This window comes from Megalopta genalis, chromosome 7, assembly GCF_051020955.1.
Source record: "Megalopta genalis isolate 19385.01 chromosome 7, iyMegGena1_principal, whole genome shotgun sequence".
In the NCBI taxonomy this organism is placed as follows: Eukaryota; Metazoa; Arthropoda; class Insecta; order Hymenoptera; family Halictidae; genus Megalopta; species Megalopta genalis.
Genome location: NC_135019.1, coordinates 15,934,668 through 15,957,361, shown reverse-complemented (window position 1 = coordinate 15,957,361; position 22,694 = coordinate 15,934,668). Strand labels below are relative to the sequence as shown.

The 22,694-nt window shown below is 40.6% G+C and overlaps 5 protein-coding genes and 1 long non-coding RNA gene across 15 annotated transcripts; 1 reads left to right on the top strand and 5 right to left on the bottom strand.

Moving 5' to 3' along the window:
• Positions 1 to 3,353: 3,353 nt before the first annotated feature.
• Positions 3,354 to 9,147, bottom strand: LOC117221796 (sodium-coupled monocarboxylate transporter 1). 3 transcript variants are annotated; one of them, XM_033473022.2, is made up of 9 exons: positions 8,930 to 9,147; positions 8,256 to 8,477; positions 7,755 to 8,100; positions 7,068 to 7,222; positions 6,812 to 6,952; positions 5,593 to 5,701; positions 5,273 to 5,494; positions 4,684 to 5,189; positions 3,354 to 4,584 (listed from the first exon to the last, which is right to left on the bottom strand). In XM_033473022.2, the coding sequence occupies exons 2-9, from the start codon at positions 8,474 to 8,476 to the stop codon at positions 4,491 to 4,493; spliced, it is 1,794 nt and encodes a 597-aa protein (XP_033328913.2). In that variant the 5' UTR covers position 8,477; positions 8,930 to 9,147; the 3' UTR covers positions 3,354 to 4,490. The 3 variants fall into 3 exon arrangements, with proteins under 3 accessions (XP_033328913.2, XP_033328914.2, XP_076379708.1); XM_033473023.2 differs by having other exon boundaries at positions 9,053 to 9,142; XM_076523593.1 differs by lacking the exon at positions 8,930 to 9,147 and adding an exon at positions 8,530 to 8,733.
• A 447-nt stretch (positions 9,148 to 9,594) lies between these two features.
• On the bottom strand, positions 9,595 to 11,745 carry LOC117221798 (KICSTOR complex protein ITFG2). The gene is made up of 6 exons (XM_033473024.2): positions 11,599 to 11,745; positions 11,316 to 11,532; positions 10,983 to 11,242; positions 10,228 to 10,889; positions 9,904 to 10,138; positions 9,595 to 9,843 (listed from the first exon to the last, which is right to left on the bottom strand). Exons 1-6 carry the CDS (start codon positions 11,743 to 11,745, stop codon positions 9,664 to 9,666), a joined length of 1,701 nt encoding a protein of 566 aa, XP_033328915.2. The 3' UTR covers positions 9,595 to 9,663.
• On the bottom strand, positions 11,711 to 14,205 carry LOC117221799 (mitochondrial inner membrane protease subunit 2). Of its 4 annotated transcripts, none has more exons than XM_033473028.2 (3): positions 14,058 to 14,205; positions 12,025 to 12,440; positions 11,711 to 11,962 (listed from the first exon to the last, which is right to left on the bottom strand). In XM_033473028.2, the coding sequence occupies exons 2-3, from the start codon at positions 12,358 to 12,360 to the stop codon at positions 11,756 to 11,758; spliced, it is 543 nt and encodes a 180-aa protein (XP_033328919.2). In that variant the 5' UTR covers positions 12,361 to 12,440; positions 14,058 to 14,205; the 3' UTR covers positions 11,711 to 11,755. The 4 variants fall into 4 exon arrangements, with proteins under 4 accessions (XP_033328919.2, XP_076379713.1, XP_033328917.2 ...); XM_076523598.1 differs by lacking the exon at positions 14,058 to 14,205 and adding an exon at positions 12,883 to 12,984; XM_033473026.2 differs by lacking the exon at positions 14,058 to 14,205 and adding an exon at positions 12,712 to 12,853.
• LOC117221801 (uncharacterized) lies at positions 13,946 to 15,113 on the top strand. The gene is made up of 2 exons (XR_004490572.2): positions 13,946 to 14,078; positions 14,149 to 15,113. It is a non-coding gene; the product is annotated as an uncharacterized LOC117221801 (long non-coding RNA).
• RIC-3 (RIC3 acetylcholine receptor chaperone) lies at positions 15,111 to 21,225 on the bottom strand. Of its 4 annotated transcripts, none has more exons than XM_033473017.2 (8): positions 20,917 to 21,225; positions 20,301 to 20,651; positions 19,564 to 19,826; positions 19,308 to 19,500; positions 18,428 to 18,477; positions 17,707 to 17,864; positions 17,449 to 17,635; positions 15,111 to 16,860 (listed from the first exon to the last, which is right to left on the bottom strand). In XM_033473017.2, exons 1-8 carry the CDS (start codon positions 21,200 to 21,202, stop codon positions 16,336 to 16,338), a joined length of 2,013 nt encoding a protein of 670 aa, XP_033328908.2. In that variant the 5' UTR covers positions 21,203 to 21,225; the 3' UTR covers positions 15,111 to 16,335. The 4 variants fall into 4 exon arrangements, with proteins under 4 accessions (XP_033328908.2, XP_033328905.2, XP_033328907.2 ...); XM_033473014.2 differs by lacking the exon at positions 18,428 to 18,477 and adding an exon at positions 18,847 to 18,986 and having other exon boundaries at positions 20,917 to 21,224; XM_033473016.2 differs by having other exon boundaries at positions 18,428 to 18,480; positions 20,917 to 21,224.
• A 235-nt stretch (positions 21,226 to 21,460) lies between these two features.
• On the bottom strand, positions 21,461 to 22,629 carry LOC117221800 (alpha-ketoglutarate dehydrogenase component 4). 2 transcript variants are annotated; one of them, XR_013033837.1, is made up of 5 exons: positions 22,503 to 22,629; positions 22,347 to 22,401; positions 22,096 to 22,272; positions 21,830 to 21,903; positions 21,461 to 21,735 (listed from the first exon to the last, which is right to left on the bottom strand). XR_013033837.1 is itself a non-coding variant. In XM_076523599.1 (4 exons), the coding sequence occupies exons 1-4, from the start codon at positions 22,524 to 22,526 to the stop codon at positions 21,890 to 21,892; spliced, it is 270 nt and encodes an 89-aa protein (XP_076379714.1). In that variant the 5' UTR covers positions 22,527 to 22,629; the 3' UTR covers positions 21,777 to 21,889. The 2 variants fall into 2 exon arrangements, 1 of the variants encoding a protein (XP_076379714.1); XM_076523599.1 differs by lacking the exon at positions 21,461 to 21,735 and having other exon boundaries at positions 21,777 to 21,903.
• Between the last annotated feature and the right edge of the window lie 65 nt (positions 22,630 to 22,694).

Below are 22,694 nucleotides of genomic sequence, written 5' to 3'. Positions count from 1 at the left end.
TATATAATATATAATATAATACTATATATAATACTATATAATATATAATATATACTATAATAATACTATAAATACTATAATGAATTTGGTCGCTCAGTCATTTCGTACATATACCTTCTCTCAAATAAAAGTAAAAATCAAACTTTTAAGAAAAAGAATTAATATCATATTCATTTGAGAAATAATCCAAGCCATAATCCCAATACTATAAATACTATACTATATACTATAATAATATATAATATATACTATATAATATATAATATAATACTACATAATACTATACTATATATATAATATATACTATAATAATACTATAAATACTATTTCGTACATATACCTTCTCTCGAATAAAAGTAAAAATCAAACTTTTAAGAAAAAGAATCAATATCATATTCATTTGAGAAATAATCCAAGCCATAATCCCAATACTATAACAAGGTGCGCAAAGGAAATCGGAAATCCTTTTGTGGTAATTATACCTTCATCCCCTGTCTGAAAAAGTCTTTTTCCCCGACAGCTACGTCGCGTCGAGCGGCGTCGTTCCCAAAGAATACGGAAAGATGAATATCGTAAGGGTCGCCGGTAGATCGGTAATTTCGAACTTCGGAGAATCACGAATCGAGGAATATCGTATTGTGGGCGTGGGTACATTCGACGAAGCGTTTGGCGACAGGATGACACACGTATTCCTTGCGCCGGGCGTGCAGGACTAGTCCGACAGAGCCATGCGGTGATTGTTTGTTTGTTTGTTTGCAGGCACTGCGAGAGAGGGCCCGGGCACGGCCGGTTGCATTGCTACAGGGAAAAAGGGGGAACGATGAAGGGAGGTAGATGGGTATATCGTGTTCCGTTTCTATTCTATGGGTACGGGGATGCAGTGGATGCGGTCGGGGCACGACGATACCGGCCTGAAAACCGAATGTCAGCCAAGAAAGAAACGTCACAATATTCCGCGTGTCTGCGGCCCAAACCGATCCCCGGTCTCGGTGCACCCTCCTCCCCCCGGCGTCGCGCTCTGCTTTCGGAAACACGAGAGGCGTACGAAATACGGTCGGACTTTGCCATTCTATTTTCATAGATGTCTGTTTACGTGCTCGACGTCGGAAAGGGGATGGCTCTGCGGACACAAATGGCCGTATAACACGCGAACGAAAATAAAAGGTGCGAAACGCGCGCGCGCGCGCGCGCACGAGAGAGAGAGAGATCGAGGGAGATCGTTCGGCGGCGTAGGATCGGGGATCGGATCCGGCGACAGGATCTTTTCGGAAACAATAATATCGTCGAAAAGATACCGACGACACCGTCTTCTCGGACGCCGGCGTGTCCTTAAACGCTGCGTAACATTCCGATTTTATGCGCGTCTCGCCCGACGACGACCTCCCAATTTGCCATCGCGCGAGTTGACGCGTAAATCACCGATCGTCTCTCGTTGACCGAGAAATCCTTTCGGCATCTGCGCGCACACAGTCTATGTAAACAGACGAGCAGAAACGCGGGGAGACGAGCGGCACACGAGCGCGCGGGAACGCGTGTTGGTGCGCGCGCGCACGCACACCGACGCAAACCGTACCTTTCCCGAAAAAGCAAGCGTGTCCTGGCAGGACACGAGGTCTCCGCGCCGCCAGTAATCCGACGTCCGAATGTTTGACAGAATAATTTTCACGTTAGCAGGGTGCGTTATGCTCTTTTATGCTCGCGCCTGGCCCTAAGCATTGTCACCGAAATAAGCCGTATCCCACACCGTACGGCCCCTTCAGCTTTTATGCGCTTTTGCGCGTATATACCGTCGCCGTCACCGTCGACGTCGTCGACGCCGGTCGCTTTTACAAAACCCAGGCAACCCCACGGCACCGCTGCAATACGACGCGGAAACCAGCCAGGAGCAAGAAAGACGAACAGATTAAAACCTAAGCGAAACGGCGCTGACGGCCGCGCTCTGCCACCGGTAGCTTCTTCCTATCCGGGCGTTCCCGTTTTCACGGTTACACTTATTTTTCCTTTGTTCCCGTCCTCGGGAACTCCATTTTCGAATACAGCAACGTACGCGCGCTCGATCTTCGAGAAGACCAGCGACGCCCAGCGACGCGGCCACGCTGGAACGCGTGGGTCAACATCAGGGTTTTTTCTGTCACTCGATCCCGAAATCGGTCGGAATCCGTCAAAAGTCTGTCACCGGGCCACGGCGAAGAATCTCGTTCCTCGAAAGGTTTGCCTACGCGGGGACCGGCTCGTGGGGGAGGGAGGCAGGAGGAGGGGAAGAAGGACGGAGGTCGCCAGGAATGCAAGTAGGTGGGCCCTTGCCACTTAGATTTGACACCTTTCGGTCCAATAAAATCAAATGGTTCGGTGGAATGTGGTCCTCCGGTGTCTCGGCAGAAGTGTCGTTTCCACGGCGAGGACGCATCGTCTCGTTGGTTGAATGCCGGCCGAATTCCCTCCGAGTCCGAGGATTACATCTCGAACCCTTGATAAGGGTTACAGTTCCATCGTCGACTTTCTCCTCGCGATCTTGATCGCTGTCCGAACGTTCGGGCTCTCCTCGGCTCGGGTTTTCGCGATCGACGAAAGAAAAGGACCGACGATCGACGGGGCGGAATACGGCGATAATCGATGGAACACAAACGGTTATGCGAACGTTAACGCTTATATAATAACGATATGGCGGTGCTCGGTTTAGAAAGCCGCGTTTGCCACGCGTCCGTTTCGGTAAACCGTGACCGATCGCGCTACAAACTCCTCGTTTGTACCTATAGGGTGTCCCAAAAATGTCTCGCAATCCGAAAGTGGCGGATTCCTCGGGTCGTTTGAAGCAACTTTTTCCTTTACAAAAATTTTCTCCGAGGCACCGTTAACGAGTTATTAACGAAAAACAGTGACCAATGAGAGGCGAGCTCGGCTGGCGCGAGGCGACCGAGCCAATGAGCGGAACTGGGCTTCGCGCGGTGGTTGGCTGGGCCGCCTCGCGTCAGCCGTACTCGATTCTTATTGGTCACTGTTTTTCGTTGATAACTCGTTAACGGTGCCTCGGAGAAGATTTTTGTAGAGGAAGAAGTTGCTTCGAATGATCCGAGAAACCCGTCATTCCCGGATTGCGAGACATTTTTGGGACACCCTGTATAACTCCTTGTGTATTTCGATTCACGCGCGGATCCGTGCATGCAGCGGCGGCCACACGCTCGGAGACGCTTCGATTCCGCCTTCGAAGCTCCGCAAGCTTTATTCAACGCGCGCCTTTGTCAACGATGCGTACAAGCGCTAACAGCGTTTTCACGATGCACAGCATCGTCGCTACGTGCTAGCGAAGAATCGTGTTGCCGATTTCAAGAATATGGGTGTAATGTAAACATCTGTCATTGTCTTCTGATATATTTTAACGCGTCAGATGCCGAATATCAGCTCCAAAAATGGCCGGAACAATGGTCGAAGTCGTTCGACAATGAAAGCGAAAGTAAAAAGTTCGAATCTGCCATGGAAAATATTAGATTAGGTCTTTTGTGTTCCGATGATCCATTGTGATCCAATGTGTTACAATAAGAATGAATTTCGAAACCCGGTTAAAAAATTACGCGGCACTCGACGTTAATATAAACTCCAGACGCACGATACGTAAAACGTATATTCTCGAACAGCTTCTATTCCTCGGAATATGTAGCCCATGAAATCGAATTAAACAGTATCCTTAAGTATACGGCCGCCACTGTGTGCGCGACGTATAATAGCATAACTCCGGGATCGATTTTTCGTCACGGTACCAATGTCTTTTCCATTGTAACCGACGAACGGGCGAGCTTGTATCGACGATAAATCCGACGTCGCTTCCCGGTCCCGTACAGTATCGCGATCTCGAGTCGCCGTTTATAGAACCGTGAAATTTTTATAACGACCCCGGAACAACTTTGTGCCCGATTGAAAACGTACTTCGGAGCAGCTCGATGAAATCGCCGTGGAAATAAATTGCGCTCGCGGTGGCCGAGGATTGCACGCGCGCGCGCGCGGCCTGCTCCAATTGACCCGTGTCTCTTTTAAGTTTTTGACGAACAGAGGCAACGCGCGTACGTGGACACACGTGTGCAGCCGGTCGCGACGCTCGTACATCACCGATCGGATCGATCTTTCGCGGATTTTCTCTCGTCCGACTCGACGAATGACTCGACAAAAAAGCGCACACCCTTCCCCATTTACATTCGCCCTAATCCGATAGGCATCGTTCCTTCGGATGTTTAGAAGAGTTGTTTGTATCGAGATGCGTCCCTCAGATATATAATCTAGTCAATTTGACACCCTCATCGAGGGCCTAATAGCTGCTTTCAACCCGGGACAGACCGATGGATCGGTTATATGGGCCAGCTTTCTCGGGACGAACGGGACCACGGGACCGTCCTGTCCCACCCTTGTGCGCGTACCAATACTTAATAGATACTTATCGCTCCTGAATTTGTTCTTAACGCCAGTACCGGCGATATTTACAGGAACGGTTCGCTTTGTTTTCACGCGTTCACCTTCTCTTTCTCCGGATTCGTGATCAGAGCGGTCGGTATCGCGTGCAACGGCACCTCCATGTACTTCCTCGGCGGCAAAAATCTGGAAGAAACGGCACGTGTTTGCAATGTTTGCGCGGTTACGAAGCGGATCGCGATGGCCCGAGTACATTTTCGAAACGGTCGGAACACGATCGCTCACCTTTGGACGATCGGAGGGAAATGATTCCTGTTGACCTCCCTCAAGTCGGAAGGACCGCACAGGAAGCTGACCGCGGTGCCCACGACCATCACTATCATGAAACCGATCAGAGTGTAGTACATGAACGATATGGTGAACAGAATGAAAGGCTGGTCGTCCGGATCGGTAGTCGGCGGGGTGTGAATCGAATGACTAGTAGTTTGATTGAACCAATCGCCGATACATTGGTCGGTGGAGGTCGGAAGCGGTGGATAGTACAGTCGTTTCTGGGCCACGTTCACCTGGGCACCGACGATGATCCAAACCATGATCAGAATGGAGAGCAATCCGCCGGCGATCGCGCCCTTCGACGTTGCCCACGGCACCAGCATTCCCAGCGTGAAGATGCCGACCATCGCGCCGGCCGTGACACCGTGCAGGGTCAAAGAGACTTGGAAAATGTCGGCTAAACGGTCCACGGCGAACACAGCCGCCACGCAGATCAAACCTACGACGACCACGATGCACTGGAAATCGTCGCAACGTCGTAATTAGGATCGTTGCTGAACCGTAAAGGTATTGTTTCGTGTCACGATTACTCGAGACGCACCTTCATGATCATCGCGGCTCTGGCCTCCTTCTTGTCGCTATCCGGCAGCCAGGGATCGATGAAATCCTCGTAAATTGTACCGGCTACTGTGTTCAAATTGGCGCTCATCGTGGAAAGGCCGGCACTGACGAGGCCGGCAAGAAAGAGGCCGGGAAGTCCTGGAATATCCGCGGCTACGTCCAACACATAATACGGCAGTAATTGGTCGCTTCTCGTGATTACCTGGGAACCGATAGAACGATGAACTTCTGGACCGATCCGTTCAATTCGACCGTGTGACAATTTTCTGGACTTTTGCGGAAAGGAAAAGAGGAACGTACGTGGGTGCTTATGGGGTCGCACTTGTGGTACCTGGCGTACATTATCAGGCCCGTGAACACGGAGATCCATTTGACCACTGTCATGCATATTGCTAGAAATCCGAGTGCCCTGCGTAAACAAGAGAAAAAAGAACGCGTTATCTATTTCACTTGTTTCATATACATAATCCTCGTGTTTCGGCTTGGGACGGCCTCCCGCAACTCAACCCTTAGCGCTCCACGCGTTTCTCGAGTACTACCTACCAGCAACTCCGGCACATTTTTGGAGCAAGGCGCCCGAGATAAAGGAAGTCTTATTTCGAGCCGGAAAAGATCGCGCGTCCTTGCGAAAGCATTCGATTTTATTCATTTTATGTTGCTAAGTATAAAAATGGGTAAACAATGTTTTAATCGTAATGGTGCATCGACATCGTGAATTGTGACGAAAATTTCCAAGCAGCAAATGCATCCTCATCGAAATGGGTAAATTTACTATCAACGATATTCTTCGCAATTCTTAAATAAATATATCCCTCGTGTTCTTTGACGCGATTTATTATAAAATTAGCATCGCGAATCGTCCGTTGAATTCTGTTCGGATACGGAATTATCGAAACAAAAGTATCTTTTGCGCGAGTTTGCCGGAATTTTGTTATCGTTAATCTTCGCTGAAATCGGCTCGATTGATAATTAAATCGAATTAAAAATTAGTAAATATTCTTCGGACGTTCTAAAATAAAGTTGAACAGCGTTTTTCTGAGAAATATCGCTACCAGCAACTCCGGCATAGTTTTGGAGCAAAGCGCCCGAGATAAAGGAAGTCTTATTTCGAGCCGGAAAAGATCGCGCGTCCTTGCGAAAGCATTCGATTTTATTCATGTTACGTTGCCAAGTATAAAAATGGGCAAAAAATGTTTCAATCGTAATGGTACACACGCTAAGCACGTTTTCGCTACAAATAACAATCGCCAACGTCGACGAAAACATAGCATCTTCGGTGTAATCATGCTAACAACATTGGGCTCCGCAGCAGAGCCTTCGGATTTACGGAACAAACGACGGATGTCTCCATAGCGGAGCCAACGGAGCGCTAAGGGATAAAATTATTAGGAAGATTGCCACTTTATAGTTCGAGGATGTGCGCGCGGTTATTGCAAATTCGAATAAGATCTATCGCTTGACTAGATCGATAAAACAACCCGTTATCCTTGTATCGTGATCAAAATCCGATTCTACTCACTTGTGAGCCTCCCTAAGGTTTGGCACCGACAGGAACCGCTGCATGGACACTTGACTGATACCGAGACCCGCTATCCAAGTAAGAGTCATGCCCACCGACATGCCCAACAACGAGTTCCTCGCGAACAGGCTCGGGTTCATGCTGTAAAAAATGCCGGACCATCATTTAGACTTTGGAAGATCGTGCGAGCACGCGCGCACAATTCGCGGTGTTGCATCTTTATCCGGTGATGTTCGGTTCAAGATACGTTGCTTACTTCCAAAAGACGATTCTGTGCCCCTCTTCCGACAGTCTCCAGATTTCGGCCACACCTCCGACGGATATGATCCCTAAAATTAGCACGGCGAAGAGGCTGCCTAGGGTTACGGTCATTTGAATGGTGTCAGCCCATACAACAGCTTTCAGACCACCCTGAAATATTTCGAACGATAATAACCGCCTCGTACCACTCGAGGCTGGATATTCGCGGTATCTCCGCGCGGTGTCCCGCGTGATTTATTACCGTATGTGCACGCGTTCTTCGGCAGCGCGATACGATTTCAATAGCGCGTTTCCTATAAATTTACAGCCGCACTTACGTGAAATTACGAACCTGTCATCGCGAATGGCCCGAGCGGACCGCGGCAGCGTAACAACGAAGTAACAGGAACGATCTCGACAAGCGGTAGTTGACACAAAACAAACAAGCTAATCGTTCGACAAAGACTGATACGAAAATCAGATAAAAGCTGCTGGTAATTCCGTTTCTAAATTAGCACTGATTACGCGATTCATTCATGAACGGTTTACAGAGTTCGTGCTTCCGCAATCGGCTCCTTCGTTTTCCATTCAAAAAATTCCCTTCGGTTTCCTTCGATCGAGCAACGACCGCCGCCTCCGTGCCAGGCCTTTGTCGAACGCAAAAACGAAAGCTGCCGAATTCCTCGCGATGGTTACTACTCACGATCGTCGTGTAGAATATGCACACGATGCAGATAACCGGTGTGACCAAGTGCAGATCGATCGCTGTCGCCTGAGAGAACGCCAACGAGGGTACGTAGATGATCAAGGGTACGTAAATAATCAGCGAGAGGGAGTAGAGAAACGAGGCGAAGGTGCGGACCGGCCTGGTGAATCTCATCTCCAAATATTCGAACGTGCTGGTCAACTGGAGATTGTAAAACACCGGCACGTAGATAATGGCAACGAGGCCGCACGATATTACCGATGTAAAAATACAGGCGGCGTATTGCGTCCCGTATTGATAGACCTCGACGGGTATGGCGAGCAAAGACACCGCCGATATGTGACTGAAAGCAATGGAAACGGACAAATTAGAGATTAGAAATCAGATCGCGGGAGAGATCGTTTCGATTTCGAACGCGAATCGTGAAAATGTAAAACGCGCGCGCGCGTCCTCCGCGTCGAGAGGAGGATCGCCCGGCACTCTCAAAGAGTAGGCTACCTTGCAATTAGACTCATGCTAACCGGGAAACAAGTCATCGTCTTCCCTCCGAGCAAATATTCGGTGGTGTTATCTTGCTTCTTGCCGAAACAACCGAAATAGATCCCTATCAGAACGCTGACGCCCAGCAGGCCGCTGAAAAGTGTGTAATCGGTCCATCCGAACGTGAGCTGCCTGAGCTGCTGGCCGACCATCCCCGACCTCGTCTCATTCTCCGCCATTCTAGAATTGATTGGATTTTACTTGTAATTATACGTGCTCGCGTCTTACCCACCGAAAATGGAAACACGCTTCTCCTCGGACGACGTTCGCGACTCGATTGAGCCTGGTGAACGACCGCGCTTTAAAACCCGTATTTCTCGCGTGTGTTCCCTTCGTTTTCCTCGTTTCGATTCCTTCCTTTTCATCGAAACATAAAGGTATAAACTCGTCGCGTATGAAAAACGACCACGGCATCTCCCTTCCGGTTCTCTCTAATCGACCAAAATGAACTTCTCTCCTTGATTGTGAAAGCGCATACCAATTTAATTGGACGTCCACTGGACGTTGAACGTTTCACTATCGGCATTATGCAGCAGGATATAAAGTCGCTTCCGCGCGTATAAGGCACAGGAATGAAAAAAACAAAAACAAAAAGAAGCAGAAAAAAACGGCACGATATTTACTACACTCACGTTTTAATTTAGTTTCCTGTCTCTAGCTGATAACGGGCCTCATGAACGTTTCCCGACCGGTCGCTCGAAAATTAACTCGCTCTATCGGCTCGAGGGATTTCTTAAGAGAGACTACACCCTTACGGATCGTATCGTAATATCGCCAAGCCTTCGGAAAAGTACCCAACGAGGTCTACATTCCCACTGACAACGATCAAGTTCCGACCGATGCTCTATATGTTCAACGTGCATCAGTTTAATTTACGATAGACTGATAAACTTCTGTTTATCACGTACGCGGCGCACCATAAATAGGTAAGTATTCTCAAAATCAGCGCCTCCTCGCCGTCCCGAACGGATTACATTTTATCCAAGCTATTGGGTACAGTGAGACATTGTCGAGATATTGTCTCGGCCTTCTTTGCCAAAAATTTACAAGATTTTTCGTCGGTCATATATCCATCGCGATAACGAAGGGCATTAATACGAGCAATAAATTCTCCGTTGGACAAACGTAACCCATGGCTCAAACGATCCTACGAACGATTTACTTCGGCGAATTATTCCGGAAATCTATCTACGTATACAATACATGTACGGCATTGTACACGTGTACGATAGTAAACTTTCCTACCCGTACCGTACACACGGTGACAAACAAACACTTTAGAAAAATACATGTCAGATACTCGTTTTCTTTTTCTTATTTCTCATTATGTATAATACAATATATCCAGTCTGTACAGATACGCGGGTCAGGACGTCCCATATAGCAACCATTCGGTCATCTGCTGCATCTTCTGCGATCTTTCCGTAGCGTTGCAACGTCCTAGGAGATCGTCGAAAGTATTCTTCTCTTCGGGATCCAATTCCTCCAGCGGATTCAAAGGCTTGATCACCATGCTCGGCAGCGTGACGTCGTAGTAAAGAAAAATCTGTAAATGATTTCGAAGGTAGTTGCAAAATTTGCAAAATTTCGAGAATCGAGAAATCACCTTGTTGTTGAAAGTATTGTAGACGAGGCAGGGCGTCGAAACCCCGGGCGAAACATTGTAATTGCCGGTGCAAAACGCTCTGACCGGCTCCTCGAATTGAAAACGCACGCTATTGCGTTGCTGATCTAGAATATAAGTCTGACCATCCCAAGCGCAGGCCACGATTTCGTCCGAACCATCACCGGTCACGTCTAAACGACACAGGGCGAATATCAGATGGTCCACTTGCATAGACCTAAAATCGAATTGTTTTGTATTACGATGCAGTATGTCATACAACGACCGTATTCGCGGTGAAGATCATCCTCGACGACCAGAGCTTACCACGAAATGACTTCATCCTTTACCAACATTATTGTTCCGTCCAAAGTGGCGAGTGCGTAAGGTTTTCCTTGCGGCGAATCTTGTTCAACGTTTCTTCTAGCTCCAGTTTCGTCCTTTCCTCTTGAAGCAACGCTGTTGCTACTGCTACTGCTATTGCAGTTGTGACTGTTGTTGTTATTGTTGTTGTTGTTTTGAGAGAAGTCTTTATACGTTGGCAACATTGAATCTTTATCTGGCTGCTCGTCGTAATCGCCAAGAATTACGTTCCCTCCGAACATATTGCCATCGACTTGATCCACGTTTGTAGAATCAGTTTTCTCGGCGCTATTGTTCGTTTCGTTATTGTCCACTGTCGACTTGAACATCAAACTGTCGCCAGAACGAACATCACTGGATACATTTTCTTTGGACGAAGATTCATTGAATGTCGTTTTGTTCTCCGCCGATGTGCACTCCAAATCCCCTATGATCTCCGTTGAAATATTTTGATTGCGCATTCGCGATATGCCCAACGTTTGATAATCTACGCAACTTGCTGCCGTCTCATGATCAGTTTGATGAGCTTCGTCTTCCAAGTAACACTCTTTTGGATTACACTTGATTCGCATAAAAGTTCCACCAGGCTGAGCGACTAGTAAAGTCGGTGTTCCATCCGCTGTATGCTGAACGGAAGTCCAATTTAAATATACATCTGTATTGGTATAGAAATATTGTGCAATTGTTATTTATACTTTAATGTAGCACGCTCTATTCACCTGCAACGTGACTGTTCCTATCTGACTGGCACACTCCCATTTATTCAATCCAACCAATTTTCCTCTACCTAGTTCTAAATTGCTTGACCACCTATAAGACCGAACTACGCGATCAGTTAAACCCAATATCATCTCGTTGGCGCCATCTTTATCAACATCTTCTATCAAGACCACCTTTGTGTTCGTCGGAATTCTTTGTACATGCACGCATTCCATTTTGCCGGTTAACTCGTTCGCTTCGCTACCTCCGTCTGTTTGATCTGAAAACAAACGACGTAAATTTATAAATGAAATATTACATGTTTCGGGGATCCACTGGAAATTCAAAGTCACCTTTGCTATTGTCTTGATCCGATGATTCTTTGGTTGGCTGTTGGGAAAATGCTGTGCTAGTTGTACTAGGATTTACAGACCTTGGACTGTAAAATATATGAGCCCATCCATCTCCACATATCACAACCAATGCATTACGACCATAATTAAAAATATCTCCCACCGCGACGCTAGTAATTAGACCTAAACCTGGTATTTTATGCCACAGCTCTGACCCCTGTTGGATATTGATTTCGATATTATAATATGCAATATATCGCATAGCCATGAAAGTACAACTCACTTTGAAGATGTATAGTTCTCCCTCTGTGGTGCCAACAACTAATTCGTTGTCGCCATCGTTATCTATGTCTCCTATTGTTAATCCATGTCTGCACACGGTTCCAGGCAAATCCCATTGCAACCGTTTTACAAAACTGACGGCTCTCATTGCACGAGCACTAAATTTTATGCAACTGATCTCTTGCTAGATATAGCTGAAATTTGTGTGTCAGTGTAGCACAATTTAAAAATTGCCAGCGTTCAGGGGGCCATACGATGCAGGTAGCTTTGGCAGTTATTAGGCCGAGAGAAACTGGGCCAAAAGTGGTTGAATCCAGAGAGTAACCAGTGTGGTCGCCTTCTATCCAACAGTGACCTTCTGGTATCTAGTAAGAAAATAATTAGATTTTCTTTCAGACTAAAAATGACAGAAATACATATTAAATACCTGCAGTACGTTTCCACAGTTTCCATGGGTGCATATAATGTCTCCAGGTAATCCAACAACCCGTTTAATCAACGTTTCATTCGGTCTCTTAGGAGACGTGACGGCTACTATTTCACCACGCCGAATGCCTTTGGTATGAATTATCCAATGATTCAAAAATACATAATCACTTTTCCATGTGTCTGGATTTAGGGTTGGCTGCATAGAGACACCATCTACCTTGGCTACGGAACCAATTCTGTCTACGAAGGTAATCCCTATAGGGATTCCAAATAGAACACCTCGGAGTAAGCTTCGTACTATGAATGATACGGATAGTATGTCGCGCTTAACCATACTCGCAAATGCATATTGACAATTTCATCAGGTTTATTATATAATTATAAATTTTCTGTATGTAGCACACATGGATTACTCTGTAACACAAAAGAGTCAAATATCTTTTAATCTTAGCATCTAAATGGAATAATATAGATGAATGAAAATTTGTTGCACATTAATTATAAAATAGAACAAACATACATAAATATCAAACGGAGGAAAACTAATGTACGCTCTTTCAAGAAGTTAAGTAATACCGCCGTATTTATGATAAAACGTTGCTATTTATATATAACGTGATTACTATCATTTATTAAGTATTAATAAAATTAATGTACATATGTAGATGAACATATGAATACCAACATATATGTGTGTGTATATATATGCAATGTTTAGCTTCACAGTTAAACAATGCTGCTTCTCGCAGTTTCAGACAAAACGAGGGAATAACGAGTGAGCGAGAGAGCACGACATCGGCACAACCACAAGCGAAACAAGTCACAACGAGGATCAATGTAGCTTGTCTCACTTTACCATGCTTGCGATTTCACTCTATTCGCGCATCCGTTTGCTTGACGCTCCATCTGAAACTCACAGCACGATATTCGACTTGAACTTCTCGCTCCGTAGGATTCTCGACCAATACAGTCCAGCGTATTTGCAAACGTTCTGAAACGACGGTCACTTCTACAATTATTATAATTTTCGAAAACTCGTAAGATACATTTTGCTAATTGAAAATCCTCATAAACTTTCGTTTCTGAAAGTCCCCATAGCCTAACGAGGTCACGGGGAACAAAATAAATGGACTAGCAATAAATGGATGACCGATACCTTCCGACTCGTACCCTTTTCGTTGCTTTCGAAACTCTTTCTCGTACAATAGAATGTTGATTGTTGGCTATGCCAGTTGATAAGTACTAAGATGGCTGAATTAACGAAATTGTATAGATTCATAAAGTAAAAATCATTAGCTACGAGTGTAACTTACAGGTTTTTGAAAATTTCAATAATTGTAAAATAGCAATTGTTCATCGCAAATTGTTCCAATTTTCAATAATTCTTAGCTCTAATTTTCTAAAACTCTGAGTTTGAGAATTTTTATGCAGGTAATTACTAAATTAAATATGTAGTCTTTCTAAGAGAATATGAATTCAAGTTTCAGCTTTGTTTCCCGAATTTTTATAAGTAAACATCGTATAAAATTGTGAAATTATTCGTTGCTTTCAAAACTCCTTCTCGTATAGTAGAATATTGATTACTGGCAGTCCCAGTTGACAAGTCCTTGGATGGCTGAATTAACAACATTTTGTAGATTCATAAAGTAGAAACCATTAGCTGAAATGTATCTTACGGGTTTTCGAAAATTATAATAATTGTAGAAGTGACCGTCGTTTCAAGACGTTTCCAAATACGCTGGACTGTGTGGTCGAGAATCCTACGGTGCGAAAAGTACAAGTGGAATATCGCGCTGCGAGTTTCAGATGGAGCGTCAAGCAAACGGATGCACGAATAGAGTGAAATTGCAAGCATGGTAAAGTGAGACAAGCTACATTGGTCGTCGGTGTGACTTGTTTCGCTTGTGGTTGTACCGATATGTCGTGCTCTTTTGCTCACTCGTCACTCCCTCTATCTGTCTAAAACTACGAAGGCAGCACTGTTTAGCTGTGAAGCATCAACCAACCAGAGGAAAAGAGCACTTTCTCTACCTGCTACATAATTCTAAGCCGGTTGGCCCCGCATGGGTTTACTATGGTAAAGCACTCTACTGTAGACTTGACATCTAATGTATTATTATAGACGCGGATACTAGGGTGAAGGGACCCTCGACTTTATAGGGAAAACTGGGGGCACTTTTTTGACTGCCATCTGGGCTAGCTGCAGACTTGGATGAACTAAAATTCAATATGGCGGTTTAGAATAATTCAAATTCTTGATCCGAGAGCCAGAATGTATTAAGCATGTATTAAGTACATTTTTTTCAAAAATAGTTATGTACACTATCATACAAACTAAAAGATGCAACATAATGGATAATATAACCTAATTTCGAAAAATGTACTTAGTACACTATAACATAAAAGAAAACAAAATAATCAAACTTAAAAACTAATATGGGAAACGAATTTTTTATTTTCTATTTTATAATGGTATACAGTAAAAAATCCATTTCTAATGAAATATATACGTACACGTGTTTATTAAATTGATTCATCCGTTCCGATGTCTTTGCTGCTTCTGACACCGATGTCCTCGCTGTTACGGTGTCGATGATAGCATGGATCAATCTAAAAGAATCTAAAACAAAAATATATGTACTTTAAATACTATTACAAAGATGTTAGAGACGATGGAAAATAAAAATAAGTGTGGCTTACTGCTTATGTCCAGTATATAGCTCGGTATGATCTTCGATCAACAATACTTTAAAGGAAATGTATGGAATAATATATACAATAAATGTATGTGCGTTAAGATTTGTATACGATGATGAATCAATCAAAATTGTATATCTGTAATTTTCAAATAAGGTTTCCATATTTATAAAATAATGTTTCGATGAAAATAAATATGGATATAATACAAAATAATGCTATCAAATGAAAAAGTAAAATTTGAATTCTGGTCTGAATTATCAACTATACACCTTGTCAGGAAGATTCGAAAAGCTAAAAAGTGTTGTCAGTGTAGTCACCAAAAAAATTCGCTTATATGTTGTAAATGTAAAATTTATAATATGTATATAATAAATAACTGCAAAATTATATTATTTTCAATGTATGTATATTTTCTATATAATTTGTAAATTTAACAATTTCCCGAATTATTTGCAAGTTATGATTTGACAATAACTTCTACTTATTTGTAGGTAATTTATAACAGTACTAACAATTTGTTTTCATACTAATTACACGAAAAAATGAATGGTGAATATTATAATGCATTGCTAACTCTCTCGTGTAGTTATATCATGCAACTAAACAAATTATTTATATTTATTGGCTTTTAAGAGGTATTAGGTTTGTTCGTCTTTGAATTTCGTTTGCTCTAAAAATAATAAATGTCTCGCGTAATACAAATTACTATTTGGAATTGCATCCAATATTTGTATTGCACAATATTATAGAATTGCATGATCAAGCATAGGTATGAAAATGACAATGCTACTGACTAAATGACTCTATAAACTACAGTATTACAAAATTTCCATTAGAACGTAGCGTGAATACTATACATAGGATACCATATAAAATAGATCATTGAACGTTAAAAAAATGAACGACAAAAATTATGATTAAGGATTTGGCATAATAAAAAATACTGAACCGTGTTCAACTGAAATAAATAGTATATGCACAAGCATGTAGATCAGTGCTTGCCAATCGCGATACCCAAAAGGGAGTGAACACCATAACATTGTTGATAGTTGCACAGTGTCTAATACAATGTATAGTACTAGATCTCATGATCTTCATGAAACAATGACGCTATTGGACATGTACGTAAAGCACTGCCTCTTACTTGGCCCCTCCAATTAACAAATTTCTGATTTAATGAAATGTTGGATAGAACAGATCATAATTCAAGCATATGGTAAATTCGATTCTTATGAACTTATTAGGTGTTTGGCAGTGCTTGACCAATGTTTCTAGTCTTCATCATTAAATTTTTGACGAACTTTTAATTAGCTCTTCTATCTTGAAGTATACAAATCTTGAAGATTGGTAAACACTGATTCAATCAATTATTATTTTGGGTTTGCTTGTTCCGAATCATTTTTTCGCTATAAGGCAACCCGTACTCTTCATCGCTGATCTTTTCTACTTCATTTTTCCAATTAGTATTTAAACTTCGTTTCATTTCGTTGTTTTTACCACCGTCACCATCGTCTACGTTGTTTAAGGTGTCGTTTCGTATTTTCTCATTTTCTTCCTTTTCCACTTCATTTACCGATTTAAATTGTTACTACAACAATTTTTTAATTTCTTATATTATTCTCATATTTTCAGTTTCACTTTCCTCTTCCTCATCTGTCTCGTCCTCAGCTTCTGCCTCACTGCTCCCGCTTTCATTTGCTCCCACATTTTCATTTTCTTCACTATCTTCTTCCTCTTCTTCTATTTCTTCTTCTTCGTATTCATCTGCTTCATCCACCTCTATCTCTACTTCCTCTTCCTCCTCCTCTTCTTCTTCTTTTACGTCTACTTCCACTTCTTCTTCTTCTTCTACGTCTACTTCCTCTTCTTCTTCTTCTACCTCTACTTCCTCCTCTTCTGTTTCTTCTTCTTCTTTTTCTCTTCCCTCGTCAAGTTCATCTTCGTCTTCTTCATCTTGTATTTCAATCTCTTGCCTTTGTTGATTTCTACTGCCATCCTCTCCAACTTTACCATTGTCTTGCATTTCTCCAGTTGACCCGATTTTCGACGTTTCATGTTCAATCTGCATGTAGTCTGTATTCAAGACTATTTCATCTTCTACTGTCCGTCTTTCTTGATTTTCTCCTTCAGATTCCTAGTTTGGTGAAATGATATTATAAGTATCGTTATACTCCACTATTACATTATTTATCTCGATATCTAGATTATAATGAAATATCCATGTGTGTACTAACTGTTGTAGTCCTGTAGGAAAAGTAATTACATGTGTGTAAGGGCTAAGTATGCGACTGTTGAATATGTATAGTTAGTTCAATCAAATTAATATTGTGTGCGATCAGTGTAATGTTAAATGAGTACAAATGAGATTAAAATGTCTAAGTATAAGTGGTAGTAAGAAATTTGTAAAATTCGTTACATGTTCAACTCATTGTCAGACTAAAATTCATTTGAAGTGATTAGTACAGTAGTCATCGTTATAATTATTATTGCAGTTATTGTTTTTTTGTAATTGTAGATTTGTGGCAGTAGTTGCAAAAAGAAAAACAGAAAAGAGAAAGTTATTTTCATGTTACGTTGTACTAGATATAGTTTTAGTAATTTGCAATGTTCTTGTTAAGAAATTTGTACAGAAGCAAACAATTAAATGAATAAAAGAATCACCAAATAAAACAAGGCTCCGCAGATTCATTTGATTCTGTTGGTAATGCTAATGTTTTCTTACAGCTGCATTTTGATCCACACTGATGAGAGAAAGGGTCATTTTGCCTGAGAGTACAACAGGTGCTTCTGCATCCTCTTCTGCTTTTTGTGCTTGTGTTTCTGAATCGGTTACAAGCAATTCACACTGCGGAGGTAATGCGCCTTCTAAATAGATAGGTTTAGGCGGTGTTTTCTCCCTTTCAACATGGCTAAAACCAATTGGTCCTAGTTATTAGAACTCCAAACTTAATACATATATTATCAGCAGAATAACTATTACCTGGGTGCAACAGGTATTATAGGAGTAGTAGGTCTACTACCCTTACCCTCGCAACTAGCTGTCATTTCCATACCCATAACTTTTACTGTTGGCGAATTTTCTATGTTTGCTACTTCTTCATCTGCTTGACTATGGTCGGCCTCGACAACAGCATCACCCTGAAAAATTAATTATTCGAATTAGTAATTAAATATTCTTCAACATAATCTAATTGTAAATGCTGCAGCATTTAATCATTGCTACACTGCAAATGTTAATATTTATTATTTTATTAATAAAAGTAATCAATTTTAATATTTTAAACTCTTAAGCAAACACATTGTCTAAAAATAAAACTACATATAAAAATAAACACTGTGAATACTTTAAAAAAAAAGTCCATGCTGCGAGTAAATCTGCAATAATAAAATAAAAAAATGTTTATGTAATTAATGTAGAATTACTTGCACTTATGATAGAGATGATAACAATGCACTGTCATGCACTAAAAAATGAATTATGTCTAATATGAATAAAAATGTATTTTAACTTATTTTATTACTACTGAAAAAATGTTTAACATTGTTATTAAGAAATTCGAATCTTCAGCATCGTAACATGTTGTAACAGTCCTTTGATGCGGTAAATTGATTACACGCAGAAGAATAGAAATTTAATCAGAACAATCGTCCACAAACTTTTGGTTATACTTGTTAGAAAATTTCTGAAGCAAGGAATATACCTTAGATGAGCGATCGACCCCTGCCAGACCTTGGGACTTTGGAGGTCCATCTACTATTCAGATGTAAAAATAAGAACTGTATATTCTATTACTCAATGAATTCAGTGACTTAAAGATTTCTAACGAGTATTTCACTCAGCTAAAATATGAGTACGCATTTCCCGGATGAACAGATGAACATTTAAAAAACATTAATTACCAACGATTTAGAAACGATTATCCAGAAGCATTGAAATATGGAAGAAGAAAAGGAAGCCAAAATTTTGAAGATCTCTTACTAAATGTACAATATGTACGTATGAATATAATGTACATTTGGACAGGTAAAGCTTGAAACGCAATCAGAACACAACAACGTGCATATTTCTAAAGGCTAAGGAACTGACAATATAAATTGCTTCAAAATTATTCTAGTAAACCTTAAGTTCTTGTTGCGAGCTCGGACTATGCATAACTGTACGTGATATGTTGCCCATCTGGACAACAATTCTTTCCATGGCTGCCTCCGTCTCGACCAAACGTCGTCTCAGTTGGTCTATCTCTATGTCTCCTGCCGCTTCTTGTGTTCCAGCATGTATAACATCACCAAATGTGTTCAGAGAATGTACACTACCATTTATAGTAATTGTAACTTTAGTCTAACATTTTTTTTCCTTTTTTTTTTTTATTAGATTCATATAGTATAAATACGTGTGTGTTCTAATTGTGCAAACCTTGCATCATGCAACACCATTTAAAAATCTGATTAGATACTCAAAAAAACATGTACCTTATTTTTCAGTATTTCTTTAAAGGAAATAGCTTTCAAGGAAAACACTGCATTAATGATAATATAAATCAAGTGTCATTAATCATTTCTGTAAACATAAAATCAACTTACGATCTTTTAACTCCTCTATGGTAGGCGGAGGTCTGTGAGGGGATGGTGATCTTTCCTTACAATACTGCATTGTGCCACCAGTCATCGCTGAAGCGAAAGCTTCAGGACTAAATACCATCTTCCGAAATTCTTTTTCTGCTGCGGCTCCAGGATATTCAGAAATGATTTCGCTATCCGAACTTTTCTTCAGAACCTAAAGAATACAATCCTTTTAGTAATACAATATAAATATGGGGCTGAAATTGATGGGCTTTACCTTTATAATTGTATACAGGAAAAATAGCACAATGCCCAAAGTATACAATGGCATGATAATTCCCATTGTGCCACTTCCTTTTGGTGCAGAAACAACATGACCTGCACCTCCCAATGGTGGTCTCATTTTTGGTATCACATGATCAGGTCTATCTGTTACTTTTGGTACAATATGGGAGGATGGTATGGCTCTCCCACGTTCTCTTAGAGCAGGATGTAAGCCTCCAGCATGAGGAGGAGTACGTCGTTCTTGTTGTATTGTACCTAACAATATACAAATTTAATAGTTAGTAAATATTGCTCCAAACTATCCTATTATTAAGTTTCATAAAATTATCATCATTAATAGCAATAAAAAGAAGAACAACAATGTTAATTTTTCATTTACGCAATCAGTGGAAAAGGTCATTACATGGAATGTATTTCAAACTATGACTATAGGCCAAACTTATATCCATCTACACACAGTAGTTATGTTTGCTCTTTTGGCAACTTGCCAATATAGAAGAGATAACTTGAATCTGCTTTCTATATGAGAATTTGTGAAATTATTAGCATCAAATTCATGTTTTTAAATTATTAGAGTAATAATATAAATTATTAGTTTAAATTAGTATTAATACAACTATTTGATAATGCAATTTACATAAAATAGTTAAATATGAAAATGCACATGCCAATGCCTTGTTAGTATCCATTATTGAAAGTTTTAAATAAAACTTTTAATAAAATTCTTACTGTGTGGCATTAAAATATGATATCTGATGAGATGTGGAGTTCCTAATTGAGAAAGAGGTATACCAAAATGTGTCTTAAGACAGAGAGAACTATTAAATGATCTAATTTCTTCCAAAACTTGTTTGTAAGACTTTCCCAATCGTTCTCTATCAGCAAGAAATGTGAATAAATCTATACCACATCTGTCTAAGATTTCTTCTCTACATAAATTTGCACTTTGAGGTGTCAGTTTTACAGACAGAACATCTCTTACACGTGGATCAACTTGATGATGCTTCAATATATTCTGACACATTTCCTGCATAATATCTGCAGCAGTGACGTCGCTTTCAAATATTACGTCGCAGCAGGCTAATAAATACACATGAAAATAATTTACAATAATAAACACAAATCAATAGATGAACATATACTAAATATATAATTAACAAGAAACATAAGATAAACAATATCTTGTGAAAATGTGCTAAAATTATTGCACCTAAAATAGTAACAGTGAACGTAGAGTAATACATAACTTGAAAAAATAATAACACAAGTGGAATTAAATCAAGAATAGAATTTCCGCATAAATATTTTCTTAATATTTAAATTTGTCGGAATATTAAAATCTTACCAGAATTATCAGGTGTATGATGTGGTGTGACAGATGCTGTGAGCATAGGATAGAAAATTTTCGGCCATAATACCGCGAAGCAGCTGGCTACAATAGCTAGGATAAAAATCGTCTTCCTTGGCCCAAAATCCGTAATCTCGGCCATTTTCGTAAATTCTTCGTTCGTGTAGATTTCGCAGTTTCGATTAGAGGTAAAATAATTTCTGATCTCTTCCGCAATCACGTCCAGGGATCGCGAGCGGATGGAAGACACACAGTGCACTGTCGCTTCTGCTATTTCTGTCATGGGACCAGGGCTGTCTCTATCAGCTTTTGCCCAAAAATACAGGGTGTGTCCCAGTATTTATGGTACAATCAAAAGAAGAATTCTATCTGAAAAAAATTAGTAAACCGAAACTGATCTCGAACACTGAAACAATGTGTAAACAATATTTTTAATTTATCGATCAATATTAAATTAAAAAAAAAACTACTCATAAATAAAGAATCTTTCCAATCTACATGTCCAATATAAAAGAATACATAATTTGTGTATAAAATTAAATCATTGAAAATATTTTACGTATATTATCATATCAACGCAAATACAAAATTTAGCTTTAGAAATTTCAACACATGTGCAACCTATATTTAGTTATGTAATAATTAAAAATAGTAATTCAAAAATAATGCTGCGCATTGGGATATAAAATGATATCATAAAAATTCCTTGGTCTTCTCTTGGGATTTACACATAGGGTTCACTTGTTGCAAGAATGAGCCAAAAAGCTAGCCAGAAATAGCAGGTTCTGGCAATGTCACACAGGCAAGCAGAGGGACCTTGTCCGATAGGAAGAGACAGAAATATGTACAACATGTAGTTGCCTGTTTTGATTTCATTTATTTACAGAATACATTGTATAAATGAACTTACGATGCAAATGACTTGTTTACAAGCTTCTAAGGTTTGATAGTGTTTCACAGGTTGATGAATTTATTCCGGACCACCTCTCTGTGAAATGAAAAGTAATACGATACAAAATCTCTGCTCTATACGAGTTACATCTGATGTACATGCTGACATGTGCTTGAAAATAAATTAATTCATCGCAATGCTTCTTGCACTGTATCATATGTATCATTTAAAATGATAAGTTCTATTAATATGGAAACAAAAAATTATAGAAAATAGTAATATACTTGCATTAATGTATGCAATTTCTTTCTCATCTATTGGTCGTCTTTGGAATCGTCGGGGAAGGTAAATATCTTCTATTGTTGGCAAAACAGTTACGTTGGGACCGGTTGCACCGCCAATAGTTTGCTGAGACGTCGCCCCTGAATGCGCAGACGGTGAGGCTGTTGCACCTCCACTTGCTAACCAATAACAAAAATTAATTTGTTGGTCTTTTCAATAAAAACACTTAACAATATCAATAATTTAATTTTACCTCTAGTAATTCCACCTTTACGAAATTTAATCATCGGCACATGAGGCTTTACCACCTACGAAAATCTCGTTTTTACAAACATAACCAAATCTTGAATCTTGCATGCGTAAAGTATTATACAGTAAATTTTTATTAATTATATACCAATGCACTGACCTTCCAACCTTTTGTGGCCATCATAATTTTTTCTTAAAACCTAACTGTCTAAAGGCAGAAGGTCTTTTGAGACAGAATTCTCTCTCTATCTCTCTCTCTCTTTTTCTCTTTCTCTCGCTACCTAATTCAAACTTACAGGTAGATGGCGTTTTTTGACATAATTTGGCGACTACATAACATAATAAATAAGTT